Consider the following 26,269-nt stretch of genomic DNA (forward strand, 5'->3'; position numbering starts at 1 on the left):
TTTTTTAATTTGTTCTGTGGCACAATTTTCTTCTGTAGTATTTGATTTACTGCAGACATTGAAAAGGAAAAAAGTGCCTACTATCTAAACTTCAAAATTTCAGGCTTATTCTCTTTTGTAAGGACTTATCTGAAAAGTATGTTGAGGGAGGATGTGAGCGGAGGGACAGTCATTTCTATTCCTTCTGTTACGTCTATTGTCTATAGGTTGCTCCAAGAACAAGTGGCTTCATATCTAGAGAGGCAAATCTAAGAAGCTGACGGTGAAAACAGAAGTTGGGAGCCTTCCAACTATGCCAATCACTTTCCCCTCTGGGTGAGCTGGTGGGGCATAAGGAACTGGGATACACACATACAAAGGAAGCTAGAAGCCTGGAACACAGTGGGATGTGGGAGCATACCAGGAAATTAGGAAAACAAAGGAGATCAAAGCAGGAACATTGAAGGGAGAATCTGAAGAAAAAAAGGCTTCTAGATTCAGGCAACAAAGATAGAGCCAGAATATGAGGACCAGAAGTAGGACCAAGATCTGGCAACTGACATAAAGCCTGAGTATAAATACAGATCTGAAAACAAGATGGTCACAGAGCTGGAAGGACTGGATAGATAATCCAAGCAGCTCACAGTAACATCTGCAAGACAGAGGTGAAGTCAAAGGATCCTCACATTATTACATCTTGGAAGCCGTAAAAATCCCAGAATAATTTGGGGGAAAAAAAATGTTCTGCGTATGTGCCTCTGAGAAACTGGCACAGAGATACTTCCCACTAAAATCAGCTGAGAGCAGCACCTTTCATTCATTCAGAATTGGAGCACAACTATTAGATATTATGAATCTATTTTGAGAAAAAAGTGTTTCCTTTATTTTTCATAATGGGTACACAGTCCATCAGATAACCAGGTCTCAGTATCCAGCATATTCTTAATCTTTTTGTTTGGTTGATATATTAGCCCAACCAGGCTAGGATACTAATTTCACAGCCCAGGACAACATCTGGGAACATGGCATTGCCAGTCTGTGAAGCATAATAGGCACTTAAGACACAAAGAATAGGTATTCAAGACCAACAATGACATTTGGTTATAGATTTGAAATTCCTAAGGCATGAACTGATGCACAAAAGAACCAGCTTATACACCTAAAGTAAAGTTTTGGGTCATTTAATTTCAGAATGGCTTTTCTGGATCCTTGATTTGAAACTAGGCCTCAGCATATCCACATCTTTATCTCATTTGATTTATATTGTTGAGATTACTTACCTGATAATCTCCTTTTCCTTAGTGTATGCAGATGGACTCAGAACAAGTGGGTATAGTGTGCTCGTGCTAGCAGTTGGAGACTGATCTGACGTCAGCACGGGTACATATACCCCCACAGGAAGTGAAGCAACTCAGTAATCTTCCTTGCAAAAGCTGTTATGGATATATGTGTACTGACCGATCAATGAATTAGTGAAACAGGATTCCCCTGACCGATTGATAGTAGCTGGAGACCGCCAGCGTTCCCAACTGGAAGGTGTCGACACCTGGTAGAGTGGACGCTCTCGTGTAAGAAATGACATGCCTTACCTTGAATTGGTGAAACCCATATATATACTGGCAGCCGAGCGGGATGGCGAGTCCATCTGCATACACTAAGGAAAAGGAGATTATCAGGTAAGTAATCTCAACATTTCCTAGCGTGTAGCAGATGGACTCAGAACAAGTGGGATGTACAAAAGCTACTCCCGAACTGGGCGGGAGGCTGCCTGAGGACCGCGTAGGACTGCCCTCGCAAATGCTGTGTCCTCCCTGGCCTGGACATCCAGACAGTAAAATCTGGAGAAGGTATGGAGGGAGGACCATGTCGCCGCCTTGCATATCTCCGCGGGTGACAACATCCTAGATTCTGCCCAAGAGGCCGCCTGCACTCTGGTGGAATGAGCCTTGACCTGCAGAGGTGGTGACTTCCCGGCCTCTACGTAGGCCGCTCTGATAACTTCTTTGATCCAGCGGGCGATGGTGGGCCGTGAGGCCACTTCTCCTTGTTTCTTCCCGCTGTGAAGGACGAACAGATGGTCCGTCTTTCGTACTGCTTCGGTCATTTCCAGGTATCTGGGCAGCAATCTGCCGATGTCGAGATGGCGTAGCAAACGCCCTTCTTCTGATTTCTTCAAACCTGCCGTGGTTGGCAAGGACATGGTTTGGTTGAGGTGAAATTGTGAGACTACTTTAGGTAAAAAGGAGGGAACCGTGCGAAGATGGATAGCCTCTGGAGTGATTCTGAGAAAGGGATCGCGGCAGGACAGTGCTTGTAGCTCTGAGTGCGGCGTGCTGAACACACGGCCAGCAAGAACACCATCTTCAAAAGTTAGAGAACGGAGAGACAGGCCCCGGAGGGGTCTGAAGGTGGCTCCCGCGAGGAAATCCAAAACTATGTTGAGGTTCCACAGGGGCACTGGCCACTTCAGTGGCGGACGAATGTGCTTGACTCCTTTCAGGAAGCGGGAAACATCCGGGTGCGTGGCAATGGTCTTGCCATCCCTCCTGGGACCATAGCAAGACAGCGCAGCCACCTGAACCTTGATGGAGCTTAGGGAGAGACCCTTCTGAAGCCCATCCTGCAGGAAATCCAGAACAATAGGGATTGTGGTCGCATGTGGATTGGTGCCATGAGTGTCGCACCAGGCTTCAAATACTCTCCAGATCCTTATGTAACAGAGGGATGTGGAAAACTTGCGAGCTCGGAGTGTATCTATCACCGGCTCTGAGTAACCTCTTTTCTTCAGTCTAGCCCTCTCAATGGCCAGACCGTAAGAATTGAGCCGGATCCTCGTGGAGGATGGGACCTAGACGTAGCAGGTCCCTGAGAGGAGGCAGGGGAGGGGGCTCCCCTGTCAGTAGTCTTCTCATGTCCGCGTACCAGGGTCTTCTTGGCCAGTCTGGTGCCACTAGAAGAACTAGGCCTCTGAAACTTGTGTATAAGGGCGCCCAGCAGGGGCCACGGCGGAAAGGCATATAGCAGGGTCCCTGGAGGCCATGGATGAACCGTGAGAGAACGGATCTCGCTTGCGGCTGAAGTATCGGGGTACTTGAGCATTGGACCTGTCCGCTAGTAGGTCCATGTCCGGAGTCTCCCACTGATCCACAATCATCTGGAAGGCTGTGGGGGACAGCTGCCATTCTCCCGGATTTAGGCTTTCCCTGCTGAGGAAGTCTACCGCGGTGTTGTCCCTTCCGGCAATGTGGATGGCGGAGATGTCCTGGAGATTCGCCTCTGCCCAAGCCATCAGCGGGGCTATCTCTAGGGACACCTGTTGGCTCCTGGTTCCGCCCTGTCGGTTGATGTATGCCACCGTGGTGGCGTTGTCGGACATCACTCTGACTGCTCTGTTCCGCAGTCTGTGAGCAAATCGCAGGCAGGCTAACCGGACTGCCTGTGCCTCTAGACCAGGGGTCGGGAACCCATGGCTCGCGAGCCAGATATGGCTCTTTTGAGGGCTGCATCTGGCTCGCAGACAAGTGTCGCCATACTTCGCGGTTCCCCGCTGACCCAGCTGCTCCCCGGTCCTCCGCCGCCCGGGCTTAAAATGCTGTCAGCCCGGGCGGAACGCGGCAGGACAGCTGGAGTCAGCGGCACCGGCGTGCTCTCTTCTCCCCCCCACCCCCAGCGGCCCGGAAGAGGAAGTGGAGAGCATCGGGTGCCTGCGCGGGAAGAAGAGACCACACTAGCGTGGTCTCTTCTTTCGCGCAGGCACCCGATGCTCACCACTTCCTCTTCCGGGCCGCGGGGGGGAGGAGAAGAGAGCACGCCGACTGGAGTCATCCGGGTGCCTGCGCGGGAGTCATCGGGTGTCAGCCGGGTGCCAGCGCTGGAGTCATCGGGTGCCTGCGCGGGTCTTCCCGCGCAGGCACCCGATGCTCTCCACTTCCTCTTCCGGGCCGCGGGAAGAAGAGAGCACGCCGGTACTCTCTTCTTCCCGCGGCCCGGAAGAGGAAGTGGAGAGCATCGGGTGCCTGCGCGGGAAGACCCGCGCAGGCACGCTAGTGTCCGACGGGAAGAAGACTGCAGCGCGGCTCGGAGGAAAATGAAAATCTTCAACCGCGGCCGATGGGACTCCGCCTTCGCCTCCGCGAGGGCTGAAAATGAAGGAGGTTAGCGTTGGGAGGTGGCTGCTGCTGCCGCGAGTTCCCGGGGGGGGGGGGGGGGGGGGGGGGGGAAGGGGGAGAGAGAGAGTGAATGAATGAGCGAGCAAGCATGTGTGTTTGAGATCCTGTGTGTGTGAGTGAGAGATTGCATGTATGTGAATGATTGAGAGCCTGTATATGTGAAAGAGAGTATGTCTGTGATTGAGATCCTGCCTGTGAGAGAGAGCATGAATGTAAGTTTACCATTGGGAACCTGTATGTGTAAGTTTGTAATTGAAAACCTGTTTGTTTGAAAGAGTATGTGTGTATGATTGAGATCCTTTGTGTGTTAGAGAGATCATGTGTATGTATGATTAAGAGCCTGTGTGTATAAGTAAGAGAGAGATCATGTGTGTCTGTGTCTGATTGACAGCTGGTTTAGGTGATGGAGCATGTGAGTATGTGATTGAGAGCCTGTGTTTAAATGAGAGAGAGAGACCATGTGTGTATGTGTGTGATTGAGAGCTGATTTAGGTGAGGGAGCATGTGAGTATGTGATTGAGAGCCTGTGTGTAAATGAGAGAAAGAGAGGACATGTTTGTAAGCATGTGAATGAGAGTCTGTGTGTGAGAGAAAAAGACAGCATGTATTTATGTGATTGAAAGCCTGTGTGTGTGTAAGCGTGAAAAGATAGACAGCATGTGTGTAAATGTGTAATTAAGAGCCTATATAAGTGAGAGAGAAAAAACATTTGTATATGTGAGTGACTGAGAGCATGTGTGTATAGGTGTGTCATTGAGAGCCAGTGTGAGAGAGAGCGCTGGTATGTGACTGAGAGAGGAGAAAGTTCCAAGCAAACCACCCCACCTCCTGCTAATTCAGAACAATCTCAGGACACCTGGATATCAAACGTTCCCAGGTATGCAGAGCAAAAAAATTTTTGTATCCTTATTATTTTTCATTACTGGATCTTTGTGTCTGCTATTTTGAAATATTTTGTTGGTATCTGGAAATGTTTTATATGAGTTTTTAATTATTGGATATTCCACTCATCAGCTGTTTCGAAATATGTTCTTTTTGTTAGTACAGTTTTACTGCTGATGATTTTATATTTCTTGATTTGTTTTCTAAGGATGTGTGATGTTTCTTTTTTCCTTTGTTACACTGCATACAGAGACTCTGGCTTGTTGCAGTTTCCAATTCAGTTTTTGTCTGCATGCTTCTTGTTATGCGTTTTGGTCTCTTTATTCTATGTTAGGTGAGGGACAGCACGTGATTCAGGTGAGGTTTTCTGCTGGCGTGTAGTTTCTGTGTAGGACTCTATAGCAGCCTGACTTGGTCCGTTTTCCTAATAGGAGATGTATTGGTGTCTTAAGGCCTGGTGTAATATTTTCAGAGACTTATTGTACTTTAAAAGTGTGATCTTACATAAAATGCACACATTTACTTGTATTTAGTTTTAAACATATTGTATGGCTCTCATGGAATTACATTTTAAAATATGTGGCGTTTATGGCTCTCTCAGCCAAAAAGGTTCCTGACCCCTGCTCTAGACGGTTGATGTTCCACCCCGACTCTTCTCTGTTCCACCGTCCTTGGGAGGTGAGCTCTTCGCAGTGTGCTCCCCATCCGCTCAGGCTGGCATCTGTGGTGAGCAGAGTCCACGTGGGGGAGGACATCTTTGACCCCCTGCTCGTGTGGTCGGACTGCAACCACCACCGTAGCTGGGTCCGCACTCTGGCTGGTAGAGGTAGATGCACGGAGTAATTCCAGAAGCGTGGGCTCCATCGAGAGAGGAGGGAGCATTGTAGTGGTCTCATATGGGCCTGCGCCCAGGGTACCACTTCCAGGGTGGATGCCATGAGACCGAGAACCTGCAGATAATCCCAAGCTATGGGCCGGCTGGCTCCCATCAAGGACCGTAGACGCGTCTGGAGTTTTAACCTTCTCTTGGTGGTGAGGCTGATTTTGTCTGCCTGGGTGTCGAACTGGACTCCCAGGTATTCCAGTGATTGGGAAGGCTGTAGGCAGCTCTTGTTTAGGTTGACTACCCATCCCAGGCTTTCCAGAAGGGAGATCACTCTGTTGGTTACCCGATGGCTCTCCTCTCGTGATTTCGCCCTGATCAGCCAATCGTCTAGGTAGGGATGGACAAGGATTCCTTCCCATCTGAGCGCCGCTGCTACCACTACGATCACCTTGGTGAAGGTCCGCGGCGCCGTGGCTAACCCGAAGGGCAAAGCCCGGAATTGGAAGTGTCATCCCAGAACCTTGAAGCGTAGGTAGCGCTGATGATCCCGATGGATCGGGATATGCAGGTAGGCTTCCAACAAGTCTAAGGCCGTGAGGAATTCCCCTGGCTGTACTGCGGTCTTGACTGAGCGCAGAGTTTCCATGCGAAACCTCGGGACCCTTAAGTATCGGTTGACTGACTTGAGGTCCAATACGGGCCGGAAAGTGCCCTCTTTCTTGGGTACCATGAAATAAATGGAATAGTGCCCAGAATCCCTTTCCCATGCAGGTACTGGGATTATGGCTTTCAAGGACAGGAGCCTCGCCAGGGTAGCTTCCAATGCTGCCTTCTTGTGGATTGGACACGGAGATTCCACAAACCTGTCCGGAGGGATGTGATGGAAATCCAGATAATACCCCTCTCGGATGATGGCGAGGACCCACTGGTCCGACGTAATCTCGACCCATCTGGGGTAGAAGAGAGTTAACCTGCCCCCTATGGCTTCGTCCCCCGGATGGATCGGCTGATTCTCATTGTGGGGTGCGGCCGGGACCCGAACCCGAGCTGGCTCCCCTCTTGTGCTGCTTGGTCCGAAAGGACTGGTGCCTAGCCTGAGGACGAGGTGCCTGGTAGAGACTCCTATAGGGAGTGAAGCGTTGGGAGCTTCTACCTCTGGAGGGCCTCGGAAAGATGCGCTGGTTCCTCTTGGACCTGTCTTCCGACAGTCAAGGTACTGGAGAGGCGCCCCATGTGCTGGCCAGTTTATCTAGGTCGCTGCCGAACAGGAGAGAACCCTTGAACGGCATTCTTCTTAGAAAGTTTAGAAAGTAGAAAGTAGATTTGGAAAACACGCTCAGCAAGCGTGAAGGCGCTCCAAACTGCTTTGGAGACGGAAATTACTGAGTTGCTTCACTTCCTGTGGGGGTATTTGTACCCGTGCTGACGTCAGATCCGTCTCCAACTGCTAGCACGAGCACACTATACCCACTTGTTCTGAGTCCATCTGCTACACGCTAGGAAATCTACCTTTTGGCACTTTAAAGCAGATTATACTCAGGTACTATGGGTATTTCCCAAACCCCAGAGGGCTTACAATCTTACCATTAGATCCACTAAGCCATGATGTTTTATCGCAAGAGGGGATCCTGCTGCAATAGTGCCCTCCCCCACCCCGAACCGAAAAAGCATTGTGGATATATGACGCACTCTTTGGTCTTGTGGCCATACACCGTAGCACAAAAGAATGCGGTGAGCTGCCCTTTAATGTGATGGTGGCCCCAAGCTCACGAGATTGCCATTGCCTTAAAAGGCACTGCCGGTCTGAAAATGAAAAGATGTGGCAAACAGAGTTTGAGCGGGGGGGTCAGTGCTGACCCCTTTCTCAATCTCGGGCTGCCAGTCGAGGTAGCCCCAACTCCTTGAAAAGTTAAAAAATTGAACACTTTAAGACACGCGACAGCCCCCCCCCAGTCCATCCTCAAAATCACCCAAAAAAGGAGACCCTCTACAAGCTCCTCTAACCCTCCCCCAAACCTGTCAAGGGATCCCGCAAAGGGACCAGGTGCACCCTTGCACCCAGCCTAGTCAGCGCCATTTTCCAAAATGGCACAGACCTAACCTTGACCAAGCCATGTGGCGGAGGTCCAATCCCCAGTCACATGGCTGGGACAAGGTCTAGTCTGCGCCATTAAGTGTCAGGGTCCCAGGCCTCCCACTGCACATCTAACGCATTTCAATAAGGTGTTATTTTAACTGACCTTCTTGGTCAGCTGAAATAAAATATTAACATTAAATTGACAATGCATGACCTTATTTTCATGTATTTGCTTCATTATAATAGGGGAGAGTATGTGGGCGAGATTAAAAATTAAAAAAAAAAAAAAAAATCACATGTATCCTGTAATATCACTCTTTTGCAGTGATATCATGTGATATGATGTGTGTTAAAGCCCCAACGCAGCTTAATGAATCACCCTACAAGTTTGTACCCAAGACAATGGAGGGTAAAGGGACACAAAGAGCATCAGTATGATTTGAACCCTGGCTTCCCTAATTCCAACCTGCTGCTTTAACCATTAGGCCACGCCTTCCAACCATCTCGTCTCAAAATGGCCCTTCAACTCAGATGTCATTTTGCATCCAAGGCTCACTGTTCCAGAAATATTTAAGTTCTTAGAATACCCATTTTTTTTTTTAAATGGCATTTCATAAAACCTATTCTGATTTAATTCTATATTTGCATCCAGTCCTTTTAAAAATGCCAAAAAATATTTCTAAGAACAATGATTTAGATGTGTGCCTCCTGAAATCAGCCCAGTCTAATTGTCAAAATCTGTTTAATCTTAGCTCGCCAAAGATCTGGCAACTAGACAGACCTCACAATACCACCTGTTTTTGTGTTCCTCATGCTACAATTCTATCCCCAAGAAAAAGACTTGAGTTACTAAACTAATATTTATGTAACACCTATAATAAGCAGACATATCAACATTATAGAAAAAACTGCAGTACATACATTTTTATCAATTGAAAAAACAACCCCAAATCATTTTTACAGCATCAATTTAAAATATCTTTAGGTAAACTAATGAAAGAAAACATCTTACATTCTTAAAATCTGGTAAGGAACTTTAAAGTAAAATGTTTTAACAACCTGATTTAATGGAGAAATTACTTACCTGCTAATTTCATTTTTCTTAGTGTAGAGAGATGGATGCGGGACCAGTGGGTTTATGCTCCCCTGCCAGCAGATGGAGACTGAGCAAGCTGACATCACAGTATATGCAACTCTGCAGTGACCCCAGCCTGCCAGTATTCTCTTCAAAAGCAAGTGTGGACAGACTAGCAAAAAAACTTGATTAAAAACAGGAAACCAAAACTGTACTCAACAACCATAAACACTGAACTCACGTAAGATTCTAGGTACCCCAAGCTAGCGACTGGATGAACACTTACCAGTAATCACTTGGAACCCAGAGCCCCACAGGAGGACTATTGACACACTCATGTGGCAGACGAGGGTTGGAAGCTCCCACTAAGGAAAGCGAAATTACGTGCTAATTATTCCATTTCCTAGCATGTAGACAGATGGACTCAGGACCAGTGGGACATACCAAAGCTACTCCCCAACACAGTGAGAGGCTGCCCGCAATCCAATCAACACCACATATGCAAAGGCTGCATCCTTCTGGGCCTATACATCCAGACAATAAAACCTGGAAAAAAAGTGCATAAATAGTATCACGACGCAGCTTAGAAGGTATCGATGGGAGACAACACTGAATGAGTGAGCCCTAGTGGAATAAGCCCTAACCTGCTTTGTGGCATCCACATACGCAGCTGTGACTACCTCCTTAATCCAATAAGCTATGGTAGCCTGTGAAGCCAGGGCGCCTGCTTACTCCCACCATGGAAATCAAACAGGGGATCTGTCCTTCTAAAAGGTTCAAAAACCTCCAATAACTGCACAACAAGTCGCTTGACATCCAAGGAGCACAAGAGGAGATAGTCCTCTGCATTCCTGACCTTATCCAGGGATAGCAAGGAGATGGACTGATTCAAATGAAAGTCCGAGACTATCTTGGGAAAAAAGGATAAACAGTATGCAGCTATAATGCCCTCAGAATCACCTGAAGGGATGGCTCCTGGCAAGACAAGGCCTGCAGCTCAGAAATTTGACACACTGAACGAATAGCCACCAGGAACACAGTCTTCAAGGTCAACAACCTCAAGGAAAGGCTACGCAGCAGTTGGACCGTAGGGCCTGCCAAAAAATCCAGCACCAAGTTAAGACTCCACAATGGAACCGGTAACCTCAGGGGAGGCCTAAGATGCTTCACTCCCTTTAAAAAACAGGCCACATCAGGATGAAACAAAGAAACATCATTCACCGGGCCTCTGAAACAGGCAAAAGCCACAACCTGCATCTTTAAAAAGGGTTGAACTAACTCCTTGTTCAACCCATCCTGCAAAAAATCCAGAACGAGAGGCATCTTAACTGAATGAGGAAGAACACCCTGCTACTCACACCAGGCCTCAAGCACTCTCCAAATCCGCATAAAAGCCAAGGAAGTGGAGAACTTGCAAGCGTGGAATAAGGTGGCAACCACCGCAAAGGAATAACCAAGCTTTTACAGGCGAGCACCCTCAAGGGCCAAACTAAGACAGAACTGAGTCAGATGCTCATGAAGAACCAATCCCTGCTGTAATAGATCCATGTGCAGCAGAAGACGAAGGGGGATCCCCACCATGAGTCTTCACAAATCCACATACCACGGATGCCTGGGCTAGTCTGGTGCCACCAGGAGTACTAGCTTCTTATGGCCTTCGATCCTGAGTATTATCCTGCCCTGCAAAGACCACGGAGGAAAGACAAAGCAATGTTTCTTCTGGCCAAACCTATACGAGTATCTATTACCAGGAACCACGGATCTCTCCTGCGACTATAGAATAGAGGAATCTTCGCATTGTGAGAAGTCACCAGTAAGTCTAGGAACAGAAGGCCTCAGCGATCCACAATCTGCTAAAATGCCTCGGCTGACAACACCCACTCTCCTGGGTCCAGACTCTCCTTGCTGAGAAGTCTGCTCTTACGTTGTCTTTTCCTGCAATGTGAGAGGCTGAGATCTGCAGATGACCTTCCGCCCATTTCATAAGCTGGTCTATTTCCTGCGACACTTCGTTCCTCCCTGGCAATTGATATAGGCCACTATCACCGCACTGTCCGAAATCATGCAAACCGCTTGATCCCGTAGACTGTGGCTGAACTGCAAGCATGCCAGCCATACCGCCTGGGCTTTCAGGCAATTGATGTTCCAACGAGACTCTTCGGCATTCCAACACCCTTGGGTTGTTAACTCCAGACAGACAGTAAGCCCTCCAACTGTGGAGACTTGCATCTGTTGTGAGTATCAACCAGGTCAGAGAGGATGAGGGAACTCCCTTTCTCAGATGATCTTCCTGCAGCCACCACTGGAGGTGGGAACAGATTTCCATCTGCAAGTGGAGCCGAACCTCATAGTCCTTAGACTGTGGGTTCCAACGAGACAGCAGAGAGCGCTAAGAGGAAGCATATGTGCCCCTGCCAACAGTACCACTTCCAGGGTAGCCACCATCAAGCCGAGCACCTGTAGGTAGGATCACACCGTCAGGAGTATGGTGTTCAGCAACTGATGCACTTAAGAATTTCTGGATCCGAACTTCCAATAGGAAAACTGTCCTGCCCAGTGTCAAACTGGACCCCCAGGTACTCCAACAACTGGGATGGTTGAAGATTGCTCTTTGTCAGGTTCACAACCCAACCAAGCTCCTGCAATAATGAGATCACCTTGAGGGTCACCAGGCGGCTCTCTTCCTGAGGCTTGGCTCAAATCTGCCAGTCGTCCAAATACGGCTGCACTAGGATCCCTTCTTTTTACAAGATCGCCGCTAATACCACCATAATCTTGGAAAATGCTCTGGAAGTGGTGGCTAGACCAAAGGGCAGTGCCAGAAACTGATAATGGCGCCACTACACCGCAAAGCGTAGAAAGCACTGGTGTTGCAAGTGGATGGGAATATGAAGGTATGTCTCTGAAAGATCCAAGGAAGTAGAAATTCTCCCGACTGCATCGCCATTATCATAGAGAATAAGGTTTCCATGCGAAAATGAGTCATCTTTTAATAACAGTTGATCCTCTTGAGATCCAGGATGGGACGAGAGGGGTCCAACAAAATAAATGGAATATCATCCCATACACTTTGAGACATGGGCATTGGAACCACAGCCCTCAGCCTGAGGAGCCTTTGAAGCGTTAACTCCACTGCCTGCTTCTTCTGCAGGGAGTGGCAAGGGTACACCATGAAAATGTCCTGAGGAATACTGCGAAATTCCAACACCTACCCCTCTTGTATCACCTCCAGCCGACGGGAGAGGGAGAGACTGCTGAAGGTTGACCCTCTGTAAGGATGTAACCACCTGGAACCCCGGAGACGACCCCTCATATCAAAGGGGCGCTGTAACTACTTCTTATCCTGCAGCAACCTAGGACTCGCCCCACTTACTGGCCAGTTTCTCCAACTCACTCCCAAACAAAAGCGAGCTTTTGAAGGGCATCTTGGTAAGATTAGCTTTGGAGGTTGCGTCAGCTGACCAATTTCACAACTAGAGTTGACACCTGGCCGCTATCACAAAAGCCACTCCTCTGCCCGAGGTATGGACCAAATCACAGTCTGCTAAAAAGGCAGCAGGCAGCTCCATAACCAATCTGGAATTCCCTCTAGACTCAACCTCCTGAGAGAGAAACAGACAAGACGGTGCCCCTAGGGCACAACAGGAAGCAATCTGTACCGTCAACGCCACCGCCTCAAAGGTTTGCTCAAGAACAGCCTCAAGCCTTCTGTAATGTACATCCTTCAAGGCTGCTCCTCCCTCTATGGGGATAGTCGTCTGTTTAGAGGCAGCACATACCAGTGCATCCACTTTGAGAAAAACATAAATGCTCTCTTCACAGCTGGATCCAGGGGTTACAGGCCTTCAATGTCTGATCCCCTTTAAAATTTGCCTCTGGGGCATCCCATTCCAGATCAAGAGGATTTACGTAAGGAAACCAAGGAGTTCATAACAATGAAAGAACCACAACATGGTTTGATATGGTTCCAGCCCTGGAGGAATTTTTCCATCTTCCATGGAATCATGATCAACCTCATCATCAGTGCCATTTGGATTTATAAGAAACACAAGAAATTGCCATACTGGGTCAGACCAAGGGTCCATCAAGCCCAGCATCCTATTTACAACAGTGGCCAAGTCAGGTTACAAGTACCTGGCAAGTACTCAAAAACTAAGTATATCCCATGCTACTGATGCTAGTAATAGCAGTGGCTATTTTTTAAGTCAACTTGATTAATAGTAGGTAATGAACTTCTCCATGAAAATATCCAATCCTTTATTAAACCCAGCTACATTAACTGCACTAACTATATCCCCTGGCAACAAATTCCAGAGTTTAATTGTGCGTTGAGTGAAAAGAATTTTCTCTGATTAATTTTAAATGTGCTACATACTAACTTCATGGAGTGCCCCCTAGTCCTATTATCCAAAAGAGTAAATAACTGATTCACAATTACTCGTTCTAGACCTCTATAATATCCCCCTCAGCCATCTTCTCCAAGTTGAACAGCCCTAACCTCTTTAGTCTTTGGGAGCTGTTCCATCCCCTTTATCATTTTGGTCGCCCTTCTCTGTACTTTGCCCATTGCAACTATATCTTTGAGATGCAGCAACCAGAATCGTACACAGTATTCAAGGTGCAGTCTCACCATGGAGCGATACAGGGGCATTATGACATTTTCCGTTTTATTCACCATTCCCTTCCTAATAATTTCTTTTTTGACTGCCGCAGCACACTGAGCCGACGATTATCGGGATATTATCCTATCGAGAACACCCGCAAGGAACCGAAGTGAGATATTGCGCCTAAGCATAGGACTGGAAGGAGCCACCGGCCGAGGGTCCGACCAGACAGGTATGGGGGAAGCGGAGGACTGCACCTGAAGAAAAGCTTGTAAGGCTTGAAAAAATTCCACCCAAGAAAAAAAAAAAAAAAAAAAAAAAAAGACAGCCAGGTCCAGAACAAGCCCAGAAAGAATTGGAGTTGATCCCACAGAACTGCCCTAGCCTGCAAAGGAGCCAGGTCAAGGGAGAACCAAGTTCTGGCATCCCTCCAGTCAAGACCGTGACCAACTCATCATCAAAATGGGAGGAACCAGGCTTAGCAAAATCTAAGAAAAACAACTCTCCCTGAGCGTCTTGAGCAGCGTTGACACAGGTTAGAAGCCAGGTCAGGCTGAGAAGCCCTAATATGACAGACCACAAACAGGAAGATGCTTAGGCTTCTTACTTACCGGCAACATTGCGGCGGTAAACGTGCGTTTGAATGGCTGGTGCTCAAAGGGGAATGTGCACAAACAATAAGCACCTAGAAGAAAGTACAGCAAGGCACGTGCACAACTTGTGCCAAGCTAAGTGTGTTAACAGTGTAAAATGTGCACACATAAAAAGCACTTCCAAAAACAGAGTGTACAACACGTGCACAGAGTCAACGCACTACGCACACCGACGGCCTGTAGAGGGCAGCAGAGCATGCACAGGAGCGTGTGAAAACCACACAGCAAGAGAAAAAAAAAAAGTGTGGGACCTAATCCACCAGGGGCCGCTCAACCCACCAGGCTGCCCAGCCCTCCAACACCAACTGGAGTGGGAATGAACGTGGGTACGGCACGCAGAGCAGAGACCAGAGGAAGTCCTGAAACCCCTCTAACTGTCTCTGCTTCAAAGGTAAACCTTGTTGTTTTTAAACAGTACCTGAGCTCAGTGATGGTCTCTGGCTCTGGGGGGTGGGGGGCGCGGCATCTGCCTTCACCACCACGCTTGGCCTCCTTTCAGCTGAATTAGCAGCTAAGTCCACACTGGGAAACCCAGCTACTGGACCAAGGCACACCTCTGAGAGACCATGGAAATCACCTCAGGAATTCTCAACTGGGGGAGGGACCTTTAGGTATCACCACAGGAGAGCGGGGCTCTCTTCCTTAATTCAGAATTTAATATTTCTCCTTCCAAAAAGCTCAAAGTCCACCATCTACTGAAGACAGAGAATACTGGCAGGCTGGAATCACTGCAGGGTTATATATACTGTGACGTCGGCCTGCTCCATCTCCATCTGCTGGCAGAGGAGCATAAACCCACTGGTACGGAGTCTGTCTGCACGCTAGGGAAAAGTACCCATAATTACACATACCACAAATTAAGCAGAGCTGCTTACCTGTAGCAGGTGTTCTCCTAGGACAGCAGGATGTTAGTCCTCACAGATGGGCGACATCATCAGATGGAGCCCGGCACGGAAAACTTTTGTCAAAGTTTCCAGCAAGCCACTATCCGCACGTTCACACGGAGTCCCTCTTCAGTTTCATAATTTAGAATTCACGAGCGAAAAAACAAAACAAAAACGAAAGGAGAACCCAACTCCGCGTGGTGGCAGGTGGGTTTCCTAAGGACTAACATCCTGCTGTCCTAGGAGAACACCTGTTACAGGTAAGCAACTCTACTTTCTCCTAGAACAAGCAGGATGGTAGACCTCACAGATGGGTGAATACCAATTTTCAGGATGCTCCCTGGAAGTGGTATGAGCAACCAGCATCGAACTAGGTGCCAATGGGCACAAAACTAACTGCAGTGCTGTTGGTAAGATAGGGAGAAGCCTGAATCCAAACCATGGGCTTTAGGCAGTAAGAGCTGGGTTGAAGCCTGGAACAGGTTGCGAAGGACAGATTGGCCAAAACTACTGTCTTGTTGACCATCCTTGTCCAAGCAGTAGTGGGCAGTGAATGTGTGCAGAGAACACCACTTCGCAGTCCTTTAAATTTCAGTGACAGGGACTGCCCGCAAGTGGGCCACTGACACAGCCATAGCTCTCACAGAATGAGCTCTAACACGGTCTCCAAGCTGAAGGCCCGCTTGTGTGTAGCGGAAAGAGAATCTGCCAGCCAACTCCCAATCTGTTCTTGTTGAAAGATATGAAGAGCTGAGTGGATTGTCTGTAGCTTGCTGTACATTTCAAATAGAAAGCTAAGGCTCTCTTACAGTCCATGTGTAAAACCCGTTCGCCCTGGTGCAAATGGGGCCTTGTAAAAAAGGTGAGCAGAACGACAGATTGATTGAGATGAAAATCAGTCACCACCTTAGGCAGGAACTTTGGATGCATACACAGACCACCCTATCATGAAAGGGTTTTGTTTAGGGCAGATACTTTAACCAAGGCCTGAAGCTCACTAACCCTATGGGTCGAAGTGACTGCCACCAGGAAGAGAACCTTCCAGGTGAGGAACTTCAGATCGCAAGAATACATAGGCTCGAACGGATCTCGCATGAGCTGCGAACACCACATGAGGCCCCAGGACACAAAAGGAGGCCTGAGGTGGGGCTTCGGTTGAAGCATGCCCCCCCAGAAACTGCCCTACTATAGGCTGCACAAAGTTGGGCGTACCAGCGACACCGTAATGGTAAGCGCGAATGGCACTCATGTGGACCCTGACTGAGATGGTTTTCAACCTAGTCTCGGAGAGGTGCCATGGATAGTCCAGTAACTTCAGAGTGGGACAGGAGAAGGGATCGAAGCCAAGCCCCTCGCACCAGATGGCAAACCTCCTCCACTTCAGCAGGTAAGACTTCCTGGTGGAAGGCTTCCTAGTAGCTACCAACAACACCTGAGAAATTTCGTCAGAGGGGTCCAGGGGCTGCAGGATTAAGATGTCACCATCCAGGCTATCAATGCTAAAGCTCAGAGATTTGGATGGTGCAGTCTGCCCCAATCCTGCGTTATCAAATCGGGAGAGGTCCCCAGACAAATGGGCTCTCTGACAGGTCCCAAAGGAGCAGAAACCAGGCCTGTCTGAGCCATGAGAATCATGGTCCCCCGGTCCTGTTGGAGCTTCAAGAGTCTTCATGCTAGAAGCCCACCAGGTCAAATTTGGGCTCATCACACTACAGAGTCTTCTTAGTGGCAGGGTGTGTGAGCCCTACCAGCACGTGATTTCATTTGCCATGAAGCAGCCAGGTCCTCTTGCTCCTGGCAGGGGTGGGAACCCCTCCAGCGCATGTTTCGGCAGCTGGGTCCTCTTCCTGCACCCTTTTGGGTCCGATGCTGTGCAGGCTACATATAATGTAAATTTAAAAAAAAAAAAATCAATAGGGGGCCAGAAGAAAGCTGATGAGCTGGATTTGCCCTGTAGGGCCATAGTTTGCTGAATGGGATCCAGCTGGTAGACTGGGAACAGAGGTTTAACGCAGTATTTCCCAACCAGTGCTTCCCACAGGTGTGTCACTGAACAGTCACCACTGCCCAAAGCTCAGATCCAGATCAGTACCTCACAACAAGAGACTAACAGTGGCTCTTAAATATGAAGGAGCTCCTCAGAATGTGGGTAATCAAAAATACCTCTTCTTCCTAGCTTCAGCACGAGCCCTGGCATGTGGTAATTAGTGGACAGCATGCAAAGTATGAATAGCCAGGTCCTGCTTTGTGCACAGAGCAGTGCCTCATTTTCCTCCTCTTGAGAGTCCTCCGAGTACTTTCAATCTCTGCCTTATCCTGGGCTGAGTGATACAGGGAGAATGTGCACAGAGCACTGGATGAGACTCATTCTGAGTGTTGGGAGCAGCAATAGTTAGTCCGAGGGGAATTCTACGCTACTGGGGAACACAGAATTTGCGCAGAATTCCCCCCTGCGCGGAATTGCCAAATTCTGTGCAGAAAATGGCAGAGGAGTCCCCAGCATGCCGCGAACGGAGCGTGTGAAGTTGAAGGACCTGGCGCGCCATTTGTGGCAAAGATGAAGGCTCCCCGTGTGCCGCACTCCGCTCGTGGCGAAGATGAAGGCCCCCGTGAGAGAGAATGTGTGTGAGAGAGTGAGAGAGAGAATGGGAGGTGAGAGAGCGGGGGGGGGGGGTGAGAGTGGGGGAAGGGGGAATGCTTGAGTGTGGGTGTCAGAGAAAGAGAGCCTATATGAGGAGATTGTGAAGGAGAGTATGTGTGTGAGAGATTGGGAGCTCGTGTGTATGTGAAGGTGCTAGCCTGTGGAAAGGGATTGTGTATGTATGAGACACAGCCTGTGTGAAGGGGTGCATGAGAGAGAGAGACATAGCTAGCCTGTGTGAGGATGTATGTGTTAGAAAGGGAGCTTGTGTGGGTGTGTATGCAAGAGAGATGGACCCTGTATGAGGGAATGTGTGTGTACGAGAGAGTGAGGGAGCCTATAAGAGGGTGTGTGTATGTATATACAGAGAGGGAGCACGTGTGAGGGGCAGTACTAAGAACGGGGTCCAACTCTGGGTCTGGCAATAGAGTGGAAGGGGTTGAGCCTAGAGGTAGAAGGGAGAGATACTGCAGGTGGAAGAGTTGGGGCCTGAGAGGGCAAAGTGGCCAGGGGAGTAGGGACAGCGAGTGGCATGGACACTCTTATAGTGAATTTCTAGGGAAATTCTGTATCTCTCAGTAATAATTTTCCTGTATTAATTAAAAATAATGAGCCATTATACAATATAAGTTTATTACTTAAAGACTGTCATGTAAATTGTGTTATTTTGACCAATATAAAGTTTTTGTGCGCAGAATTCCCCCAGGAGTAAACAGTAGAGAACCTGTAACAGCTAAGGAAAGGAAAAGCGCCTGCTGCCTGCACCATATTGAATTCTCCCTTCTTATGCACTTGCATAGAGAAGGAACTGGCCCATTGTGACAATTTAATGTGTCTTTATTCCTTTTGTCCCTTTAAAATTTGGAAAAAAAAAAAGAGACCATGTTTCCCTAGGTCTTTTTTTGGCCATGAGTCTTCTCCATGTCTGCACTGCCTGGTCCATGGAGGCTGATAAGCCAAACATTTATGTAAGTGTGGCTTGAGCTTGCAAAGGTTGACAACCACTGGTTTAAAGCAAAACGTAACAAAAAGTATTGAAATTGTATTCATAGACAAAGCTGGCAAACACACACACAATTTAAACCAAATCTAATATATATCTTCAATCGAGACTCCTCCCCTTCAAAAATAGTCACGTTAACTCATCCAACATTGCAGCTACCATTTGTGCTCGAGAGGGGGGGGGGGGGGAGAAGAGAGAGACAGACAGAAAGACAGAGCCAGCGAGAATGTATGTGGGATTGAGAGTGTGTATGTGTAACTGTGATTGAGAGCCTGTGTGTAAGTGATAGCATTTGATTGAGATCATCTAGGTAAAGTGTGTGAGAGAGAGCATGTGTGTGATTGAGAGAAACTAGTCAGAGGTGATGTGTGTATATAGGAGAGACAATGGAAGTGACTGGTCAGGGAGATGACTGGAGTATGTGTGAGAGAAAGTGATTATGGGAATGAGAAGCCTGTGTGTGTGTGTGTGAGAGACATAGCATGGGAGTGGGGAGCCTGTATATGTAAGATAGAACATGGGAGTGGGAAGCCTGTGTGTGTGTGAGTGCACGTGCATGAGAAAGCGACTGTTCGTGAAGGTGTGTAAGAAAAAGACTGGTCGGGAGACGACTGGTGTGTGAAAGACAGAAACTGGTCATGGGGGTGTGACTGGTGTGTGTGTGTGTGTGTGTGTGAGAGAGAGACAGAGAGACTGGTTGTGGGCCCTAAGGAAGAGGACCATGCGTACAGAGCTTCAGTCACTACTGCTTCTGGTGTGTGCTACTGGCCTGCATGGAAGAGGAGTAGGAGAGCTGCTGGAGGGGGTTAGTAAAGGTGGCTTTTTAAGTTTAATTTTCTTGAATGACTGCCATTTTAATTACTGAATATTATGTGATGTATCTGCTGTTTTGAAATATTTTATTGGTGTTTGGAGAATTTTAAATAATTTTTATGAGTTTGTTTGATATTATTCTGTTCATAGTTGTGAAACATTTATTCTGCTTATTAGTATAGTTATACAATTATTTCTGTGTTGGGATCTATAGCTGCTTGGCTAGTTCTGTTTTCCTAATAGGTGGTGTATTGGTGTTTAGGGCCTGATTTAATATGTGTAGTGTTTCCTTTTCATAGGTACGGTTGTTACTGTTTGAGTGCATGCCATAATACAAGTGTAACTGTGTGTGTATTAGTTTATATGCATTACTGTAGATCCTGGGAGTATGTTAGATCGGTTCTATGTGACCGAGGTGAGGTATTTTACTAACATGTAAGCATTTATATCAGTCTTATTTGTTGTATTTTCTCAAGGGGGACATGCATTGGTGATAAAGTGCTGTCTTTTCATAAGTTGGGCTATTGAGCCTGGTAGTAGGAGTTTGTGTTGCTGTTACTGAGATGACACTAGAAATAGAATATCTTTTTTGTACGGTGAATTGTACAGGAAATGTCATAGTTCTGCTTTACATCCATAATTGTGGGTAAGGGGGGTCCCTCTGGATGCAAACTGTACTTTTACATTTAGCCCTATGATGGTCATGTGTTCGGTGTGTCCCGACAGAAAAAAGGTTGAGAACTACTGCTTTAGATGACTCTTAACAGACCGGTAAGATCAAGACTATCCCGGATCGATGACCTTCCCGTTGGACAGCTCCTACATCTCCCCCCCTTAACTAGAGAAAGAACTTGAGCGTGTATTTTAAGCATTTCCAACAGGTTTCTAAACATTTGCCGAGGGTCAGTCTCAATGTGTTTTTAAGTGTCTTTTCCACAAGTGCACGCCTCGACTATGAGAGTGATACTTTACATGCATCATACACGTGCTAATAAGGATCAGAAAACAACAACAAGTAACACTGGCTTAAGCCATTCAGCGGAAGGAGGAGACAAACAAGCCAGAATTATTGATCAGCTACTAATGCCCAGCTACCCCACAAATACCCAGTAACAGGACTCAAACTCTCAGGTAAGCTAGGTCACCCCACCCCCTCCAAACTTGCATCAAGCACACATTTTTTAAGTGTAATAAACTACATGGTATTGTTTAAAGCAGGCAAAAAAATATTCTTCTACAGAAGAACTCAACACTAATATTTCTATTTTCATCCCCAAGGGCAACGCCGCCCCCCCTCCCTCCTACGTTATTCACCTCAATACACCAAACAGCGCTGACGGACCCACGGTGAGATTCTCGCACTTGGTAAACGGATTAAACACGAGACTATAAACAGCCAGCTACCGGTGGGAATGTCCCTACATACTTCTTGCCCGCCTCTTTCATTAATACAAGGCAAGTCCAAATCGGACCTTCCACCGTATCGGGTGCAGCACCGGACTTGGGGAGAGGGAGCACCAAAAGCATCACGACTTCCAAGAACAAGCACGTGACTGGAATCGGACCGAAAAAAATACTGGCTCCAACAAGAGGATTCTGCGGGGCAAACTAATTCCCTCCCGCCCACCACCGAAGAGCAGCAGCGTCCATACCGAACACGAAGCGCTTCATGCCGCCTGGAGCCTCCTTCCGCTGGGGCCTTTCCTTGCCGCTCGGGACTTTCTCACTGCACCGACCGGCGCGTGAACCAAGCCTCCGCTTCCAAGGCGAATGGGTGCGTGAGCTAGCCGTGGCCGCAGCTTATTGGTCCGGTCGGGGACTCACTCAGGCGGGTAGCCAATCAGAGGTGGACGGGTACTTCTAAGTGGCTCGCTGAGGGAGGTGGAAGGCAGTCATTCGTCGCGCGTAGCCCTTTTCTCCCGTAAGAAACGCGTAGAAAGCAGAGGAAATTGCCAAAAACCGAATCACTCATCTCTCACGGCGGCCATGTTATGGTTGTCAGAGCGTGCCCACGGTATAGCTATACATGTAAGAATATGGAGCGTTTTTTTTCCTGTTCTCTTCCTTTCCGTGGGGGCGGATGTAATCAATTGCACGGATTCCTGCATTAGAGAATAGGATAAATCTAGGAGGACTAGGAGAGAACCTGTAAACATACATGAAAGGAAGTCTGTACCAAGTTTTGTATTCCAAAACGAATAAACAGGTCTACATGTATAAGAAACTTTAAGTATATTTCTCTGTGACGGGATGAGCAATTCTGCCCCAAAGGAAGATTCTGCCTCTTACAAATGGCAGCAGTGACTCCAGCTGAGCGAAGTGCACTTTGTATGTGTTAGGGATCTCAACCAGCCTCTGCCCCTACACAAAAACATGATGGCAGAAAAAGACCGTATGACCCATCTAGTCTTCCCCCTCTGCCCAATTAATCTAGCATTATAATTCTCATCATTTCCTTGAAGATCCCCTGTATTTATCCCATGCTTTCTTGTTTTGTCTCTACCACCTCTACTGGGAGGTTATTGCATGCATCCAACACCCTCTCTGTAAAGAAATATTTCCTAAGATTACTCCTGAGTCTACCCCCTTTCAACCTCATTCTAGAACCTTCTTTCTGTTGAAAGAGGCTCATTTCCTGCGCATGGAAACCTTTGAGCTATTTCAATGTCTCTGTCATATCTCCCCTATCTTGCCTTTTCTCTAGGATATACATTTTACATCTTCAAGTCTGTCCCCATATGATTTAGAACAAAGACCACTGACCATTGTAGTACCCACCTTCAGGACCAGCTACATCCTATTTGTATCCTTTTGAAGGTGCAGTCTCCAGAATTGTACACAATATTCCAAATGTTTCACCAAGGGCCTATACAAGAGCAATATCACTTCCCTTGTTCTGCTGACCATTCCTTTTCCTATGCAATCAAGCATCTTCCTGGCTTTTGCCATCACTTTAGCCACCTGTTTGGCCACCTTAAGATCAACAGATAGAATCACCCCAGAACCTGCTCTTCCTTTGTGCTTAGAAAAAGTCACCTCCAATAATGTACCTCTCCTTTGGGTTTTTGCATCCTTAATGCATTACTCTGCTGTTGTTTTGCATTAAATCTTAGCTACCAGAACTAGATCATGCCTTGAGCTTCACTAGATCCCCCCATGTTTTTCACACCTCCCTAGCTGTCCACTCTTACAGAGTTCGGTATCATCGGCAAAAAGACAAATCTTTCCTGTCAATCCTCCATTATGTCATTCACGAAAATATCAGTGTAGTGTCAGTTTGTTAGGGAGGGGTTCTGAGTCTGGATAAAAAGGCTGCACTCCTGTGATGCAGTCAGAGGAAAAGTGAGGATTCCAAAAAATGGATATCAGAAGGATATTTATCTCCCCATGGAGTGGTGATAGTGGGTCTTATTCCTTCACAAGTAGTGTGCCAGAGGAGAAAAAGTGTTCAAGCTCAAATAAGGTGGCTGGGATCTCACACTGGGAGGAAAGGTGAAAGGAGTCTAGACAAGGATCAGACCTGTAATTTTGTGTGCAACAAAAAGTTTTCCTGTAGAAGTTCTGAATCTGAGGAGTCCAAGGAAGAAGAGAATTCTTCAGAGTCCAATGGACGAGTGTACTGAGGAAGACTAAAGCTAAACAGGGTTAGGGATGAGATGCCATATCTCTGGCAAAGGGGGCTTTGGGGTTCCTCTTGCTTACCCAAGGTGTGACTCCTAGACTCATGGTCTGATGGGTGGGAAAGTCTCACTGCACTCATAACAGGCCACTTTTGGGGCCTGCCTACTGCCCAGTCAAAATGAAATAACACAAATATCAAGAGGAGAGGGAACTGGATGGGGAAAGAGGGGGGAAATAGCAGAGGAAGGAGTCACCCTAAATTCTAAGAACCAAAATACACTGGTGTCATACTGCATTCGGACCCTAGTGATGAACCAGCTGGCGAGCATCATGCTGTGGCACCGCTTCACTGCCCCTGTGCCTGACTCCACGGCCTAAGGTGAACGTCAGCCTTCTCTCCAAGCCCGAGCCAGTTGACAAAGGCTGCTGTTTCTATAACAGAAAGGTGGACTCCCAGATACTTTAGAGTCTCCCTGCCCCACAAGAGGTTCTCGAGCAGGTGAGGGAGAGTGTCCATTCTCTGCGGCCCTAAGCCAGGGCATTTGATCCAGTGATGAGAGTAGACCTACTGGCAGTCCTGCACCCTCCAAATCAGCTGGGTCCTGAGTCACAAGAAGGATGTCAGCATAGGCTGACAGGGTGACCTGCATGTCCGACTCTCTTAGCACTAGCCCTGGGAGCTGCCTGTGCGGCAGACACAGGAATGGCTTGATGACTAGCGAGTACAGTTGGACAGGGGCACCCCTGACGTACCTCTTTCCCAAATGCCAGAGATGCTGTCAAGGACCAGCTCACCTTGATGAGGCATTCTGCCCTCAAGTACAAGAGATGAAGGAGCCCTGCAAACCTGGGGTCAAAGCTGAACACCTGCAGTGACCCCAAGAGATATATGTGATCCATCCTGTCAAAGACCTTCTCCTGATCAAGGGACAAAAAGCCCATCAACAAGCCAATCCTACTAGCCAGATGATATCCTGGACTATAAAGATACTGTCAAAAATTGTCCATCTTTGACTAAGATCTTATAGTCCATGCAGAGCAGGGAGACCAGGCACCAGTTTCATAGTCGCACGGTTCCCACCTCTTGAGCAGGAAGATAAACACCAGGTGCCGACACGACAGGGCAAGTACCCAATCTGCAGAGTTTTGTTTAGGACCCACAGAAGATCAGGTCCTAGTATGTCAAAAAAGAAGCTGACAAATTCTGTGGTGAACCCATCGATGCCCAGGGACTTCCCTCTTGGCATCTGCCCGAGGGTCTCTGAGAGATACCCCAGGCACAGGGGCATGTTCAGTCAGGTGTAGCTGGACTCCTTCACCACTGGAAGCCCCTCCCACAAGGCATGGCAGGCATCCAGGTCCACTAGATGCAGTGAGAAGAGACCCGCAAAGAAGTTTTGGTCCTTCGCCCAGATCTTATCCAGCTCAGTGAAGGGAGTACTGTCAGCAGACAACAGGCATGTTATCTGCTTCCTGTTCCCCCTCCTTCTCTCCAGATCATAGAAGAAGTGTGAGGAACTGGACACACTACTGCATGAAAGCCACTCGCTCTCACCATCCTTTGAGAAGAGCCAGTGTACCCAGAACTCCCTCATCCGTGAGGAGTGACTTGTTGAAGTGCCAGTGGGTCGACCTGGGCTGGATGGAGCTCAGTACTACCCTCCGAGCCACTAGATTGTGCTCTGAGAGGGGGGCTAGATCCACTGCATGATGTGGCCCAGTGCATCAACCAGTGAGAAAGATACCAACAGTTGATCCGAGAGCAGTGTGACAAGGTGGTGGCTAAGGCCAGAGGGATGTTGAGCTGTAGAGAGAGAGCAAACCAGCAGAGAAAAGGAGGTGATAATGCCCCTGTACAGATCATTGGGGAGACCTCACCTAGAATACCGCACTCAGTTCTGGAGAACTCATCTCAAAAAGGATAAGGACAGAATGGAAGCAGTTCAGAGAGAGGCAAGCAAAATGTGGGATCTGCATGGAAAGCCTTATGAGATGAATATGAAGGATCTTAATATATTTACCATGGAAAAGAGGAGAAACAGGGGAGATATGATACAGACCTTCAAATACCCGAAAGGAATTAATGATGCAGAAAAATAAAATCTTTTTAGATGGAAAGAAAACTGTAAAACTAGAGATCACAATATGAAATTCCAAGGGGGAAAACTCAGGAACAATGTCAGGAAATATTTCTTCCCAAAAAGGATGGTGAATGCATGGAACATCTTCCTGGAAAAGGTGATGAAGATGAGCCCAATAATGGAATTCAGAAGGGCATAGGACAAACACAGAAGATCCCTGCTAGCTTGAGAATGGAAATGAGAAATTGGGAACTTTTCTGCTATACTTATAGTTTACATTTAGGCTTGGGGGTGGTGTGCACAGAAAGGCAATTGTTACTGCCCTTAACAGAAGGCTTTTATCCTATAGACAGAATGGAGGAAAAAACCTTAGTAAATCAGGCCCTAAGAAAACTAAGAGTGGTCGTGTGCTACAGTCATATATTTGGTGTGCAGATATCCAACGGAGCAGTATGGATGGGAGGTAAGATATTGATGTGCACCAAGCAAGATGATCATATTTGATAATGTCAATATAAACCCTTACCTGAACAAAGTAAATATCACTAGTGCTTCTCTTTAACATCATTTTTATCTAGGCACTTTGATATTTCACATAAATAACTCCACCTTTCAACTATGTTACTATAGTGGAAAATAAATTTCTCTAGACAAGACCAAAGGATTTTGCAGGGAAAGGGAAGAGAGACTGGAGCAGGATAAATTGTGCCCCTGAGCACTACAGGTAATTATACTTAATTAGTCTTTATTTACTTGTTACACAGTTTACATCTCTTAAACTCTGTATGACAACTAAGCTCAACCAATTTATTGTTAGTAAAAGAACGTTTATTTTTAAAGGAACACTTTTTTTTACCAGCTGGGAAATAAATGCCAGATTGGTAAAAAATTGACATAAAACTGTATCGTAATTTTTCATTTTTCAGGATCAAATATTCTCTTCTGCTTACTGTCTATCTTT

At 47.4% G+C, this 26,269-nt stretch overlaps 1 protein-coding gene across 1 annotated transcript in view; it reads right to left on the reverse strand.

Annotated features, from left to right (window-relative positions):
• The window catches only part of PDIA6 (protein disulfide isomerase family A member 6), a 166,606-nt gene extending 145,202 nt beyond the window's left edge, over positions 1 to 21,404 (reverse strand). The window contains exon 1 of the mRNA XM_029595893.1: positions 21,259 to 21,404. Coding sequence (XP_029451753.1) covers positions 21,259 to 21,277 — 19 coding nt within the window. The 5' untranslated portion in view covers positions 21,278 to 21,404. The remainder of the gene's footprint in view (positions 1 to 21,258) is intronic.
• Positions 21,405 to 26,269: the final 4,865 nt, after the last annotated feature.

The sequence above is a fragment of the Rhinatrema bivittatum genome, chromosome 3 (assembly GCF_901001135.1).
Source record: "Rhinatrema bivittatum chromosome 3, aRhiBiv1.1, whole genome shotgun sequence".
Lineage (NCBI taxonomy): Eukaryota > Metazoa > Chordata > Amphibia > Gymnophiona > Rhinatrematidae > Rhinatrema > Rhinatrema bivittatum.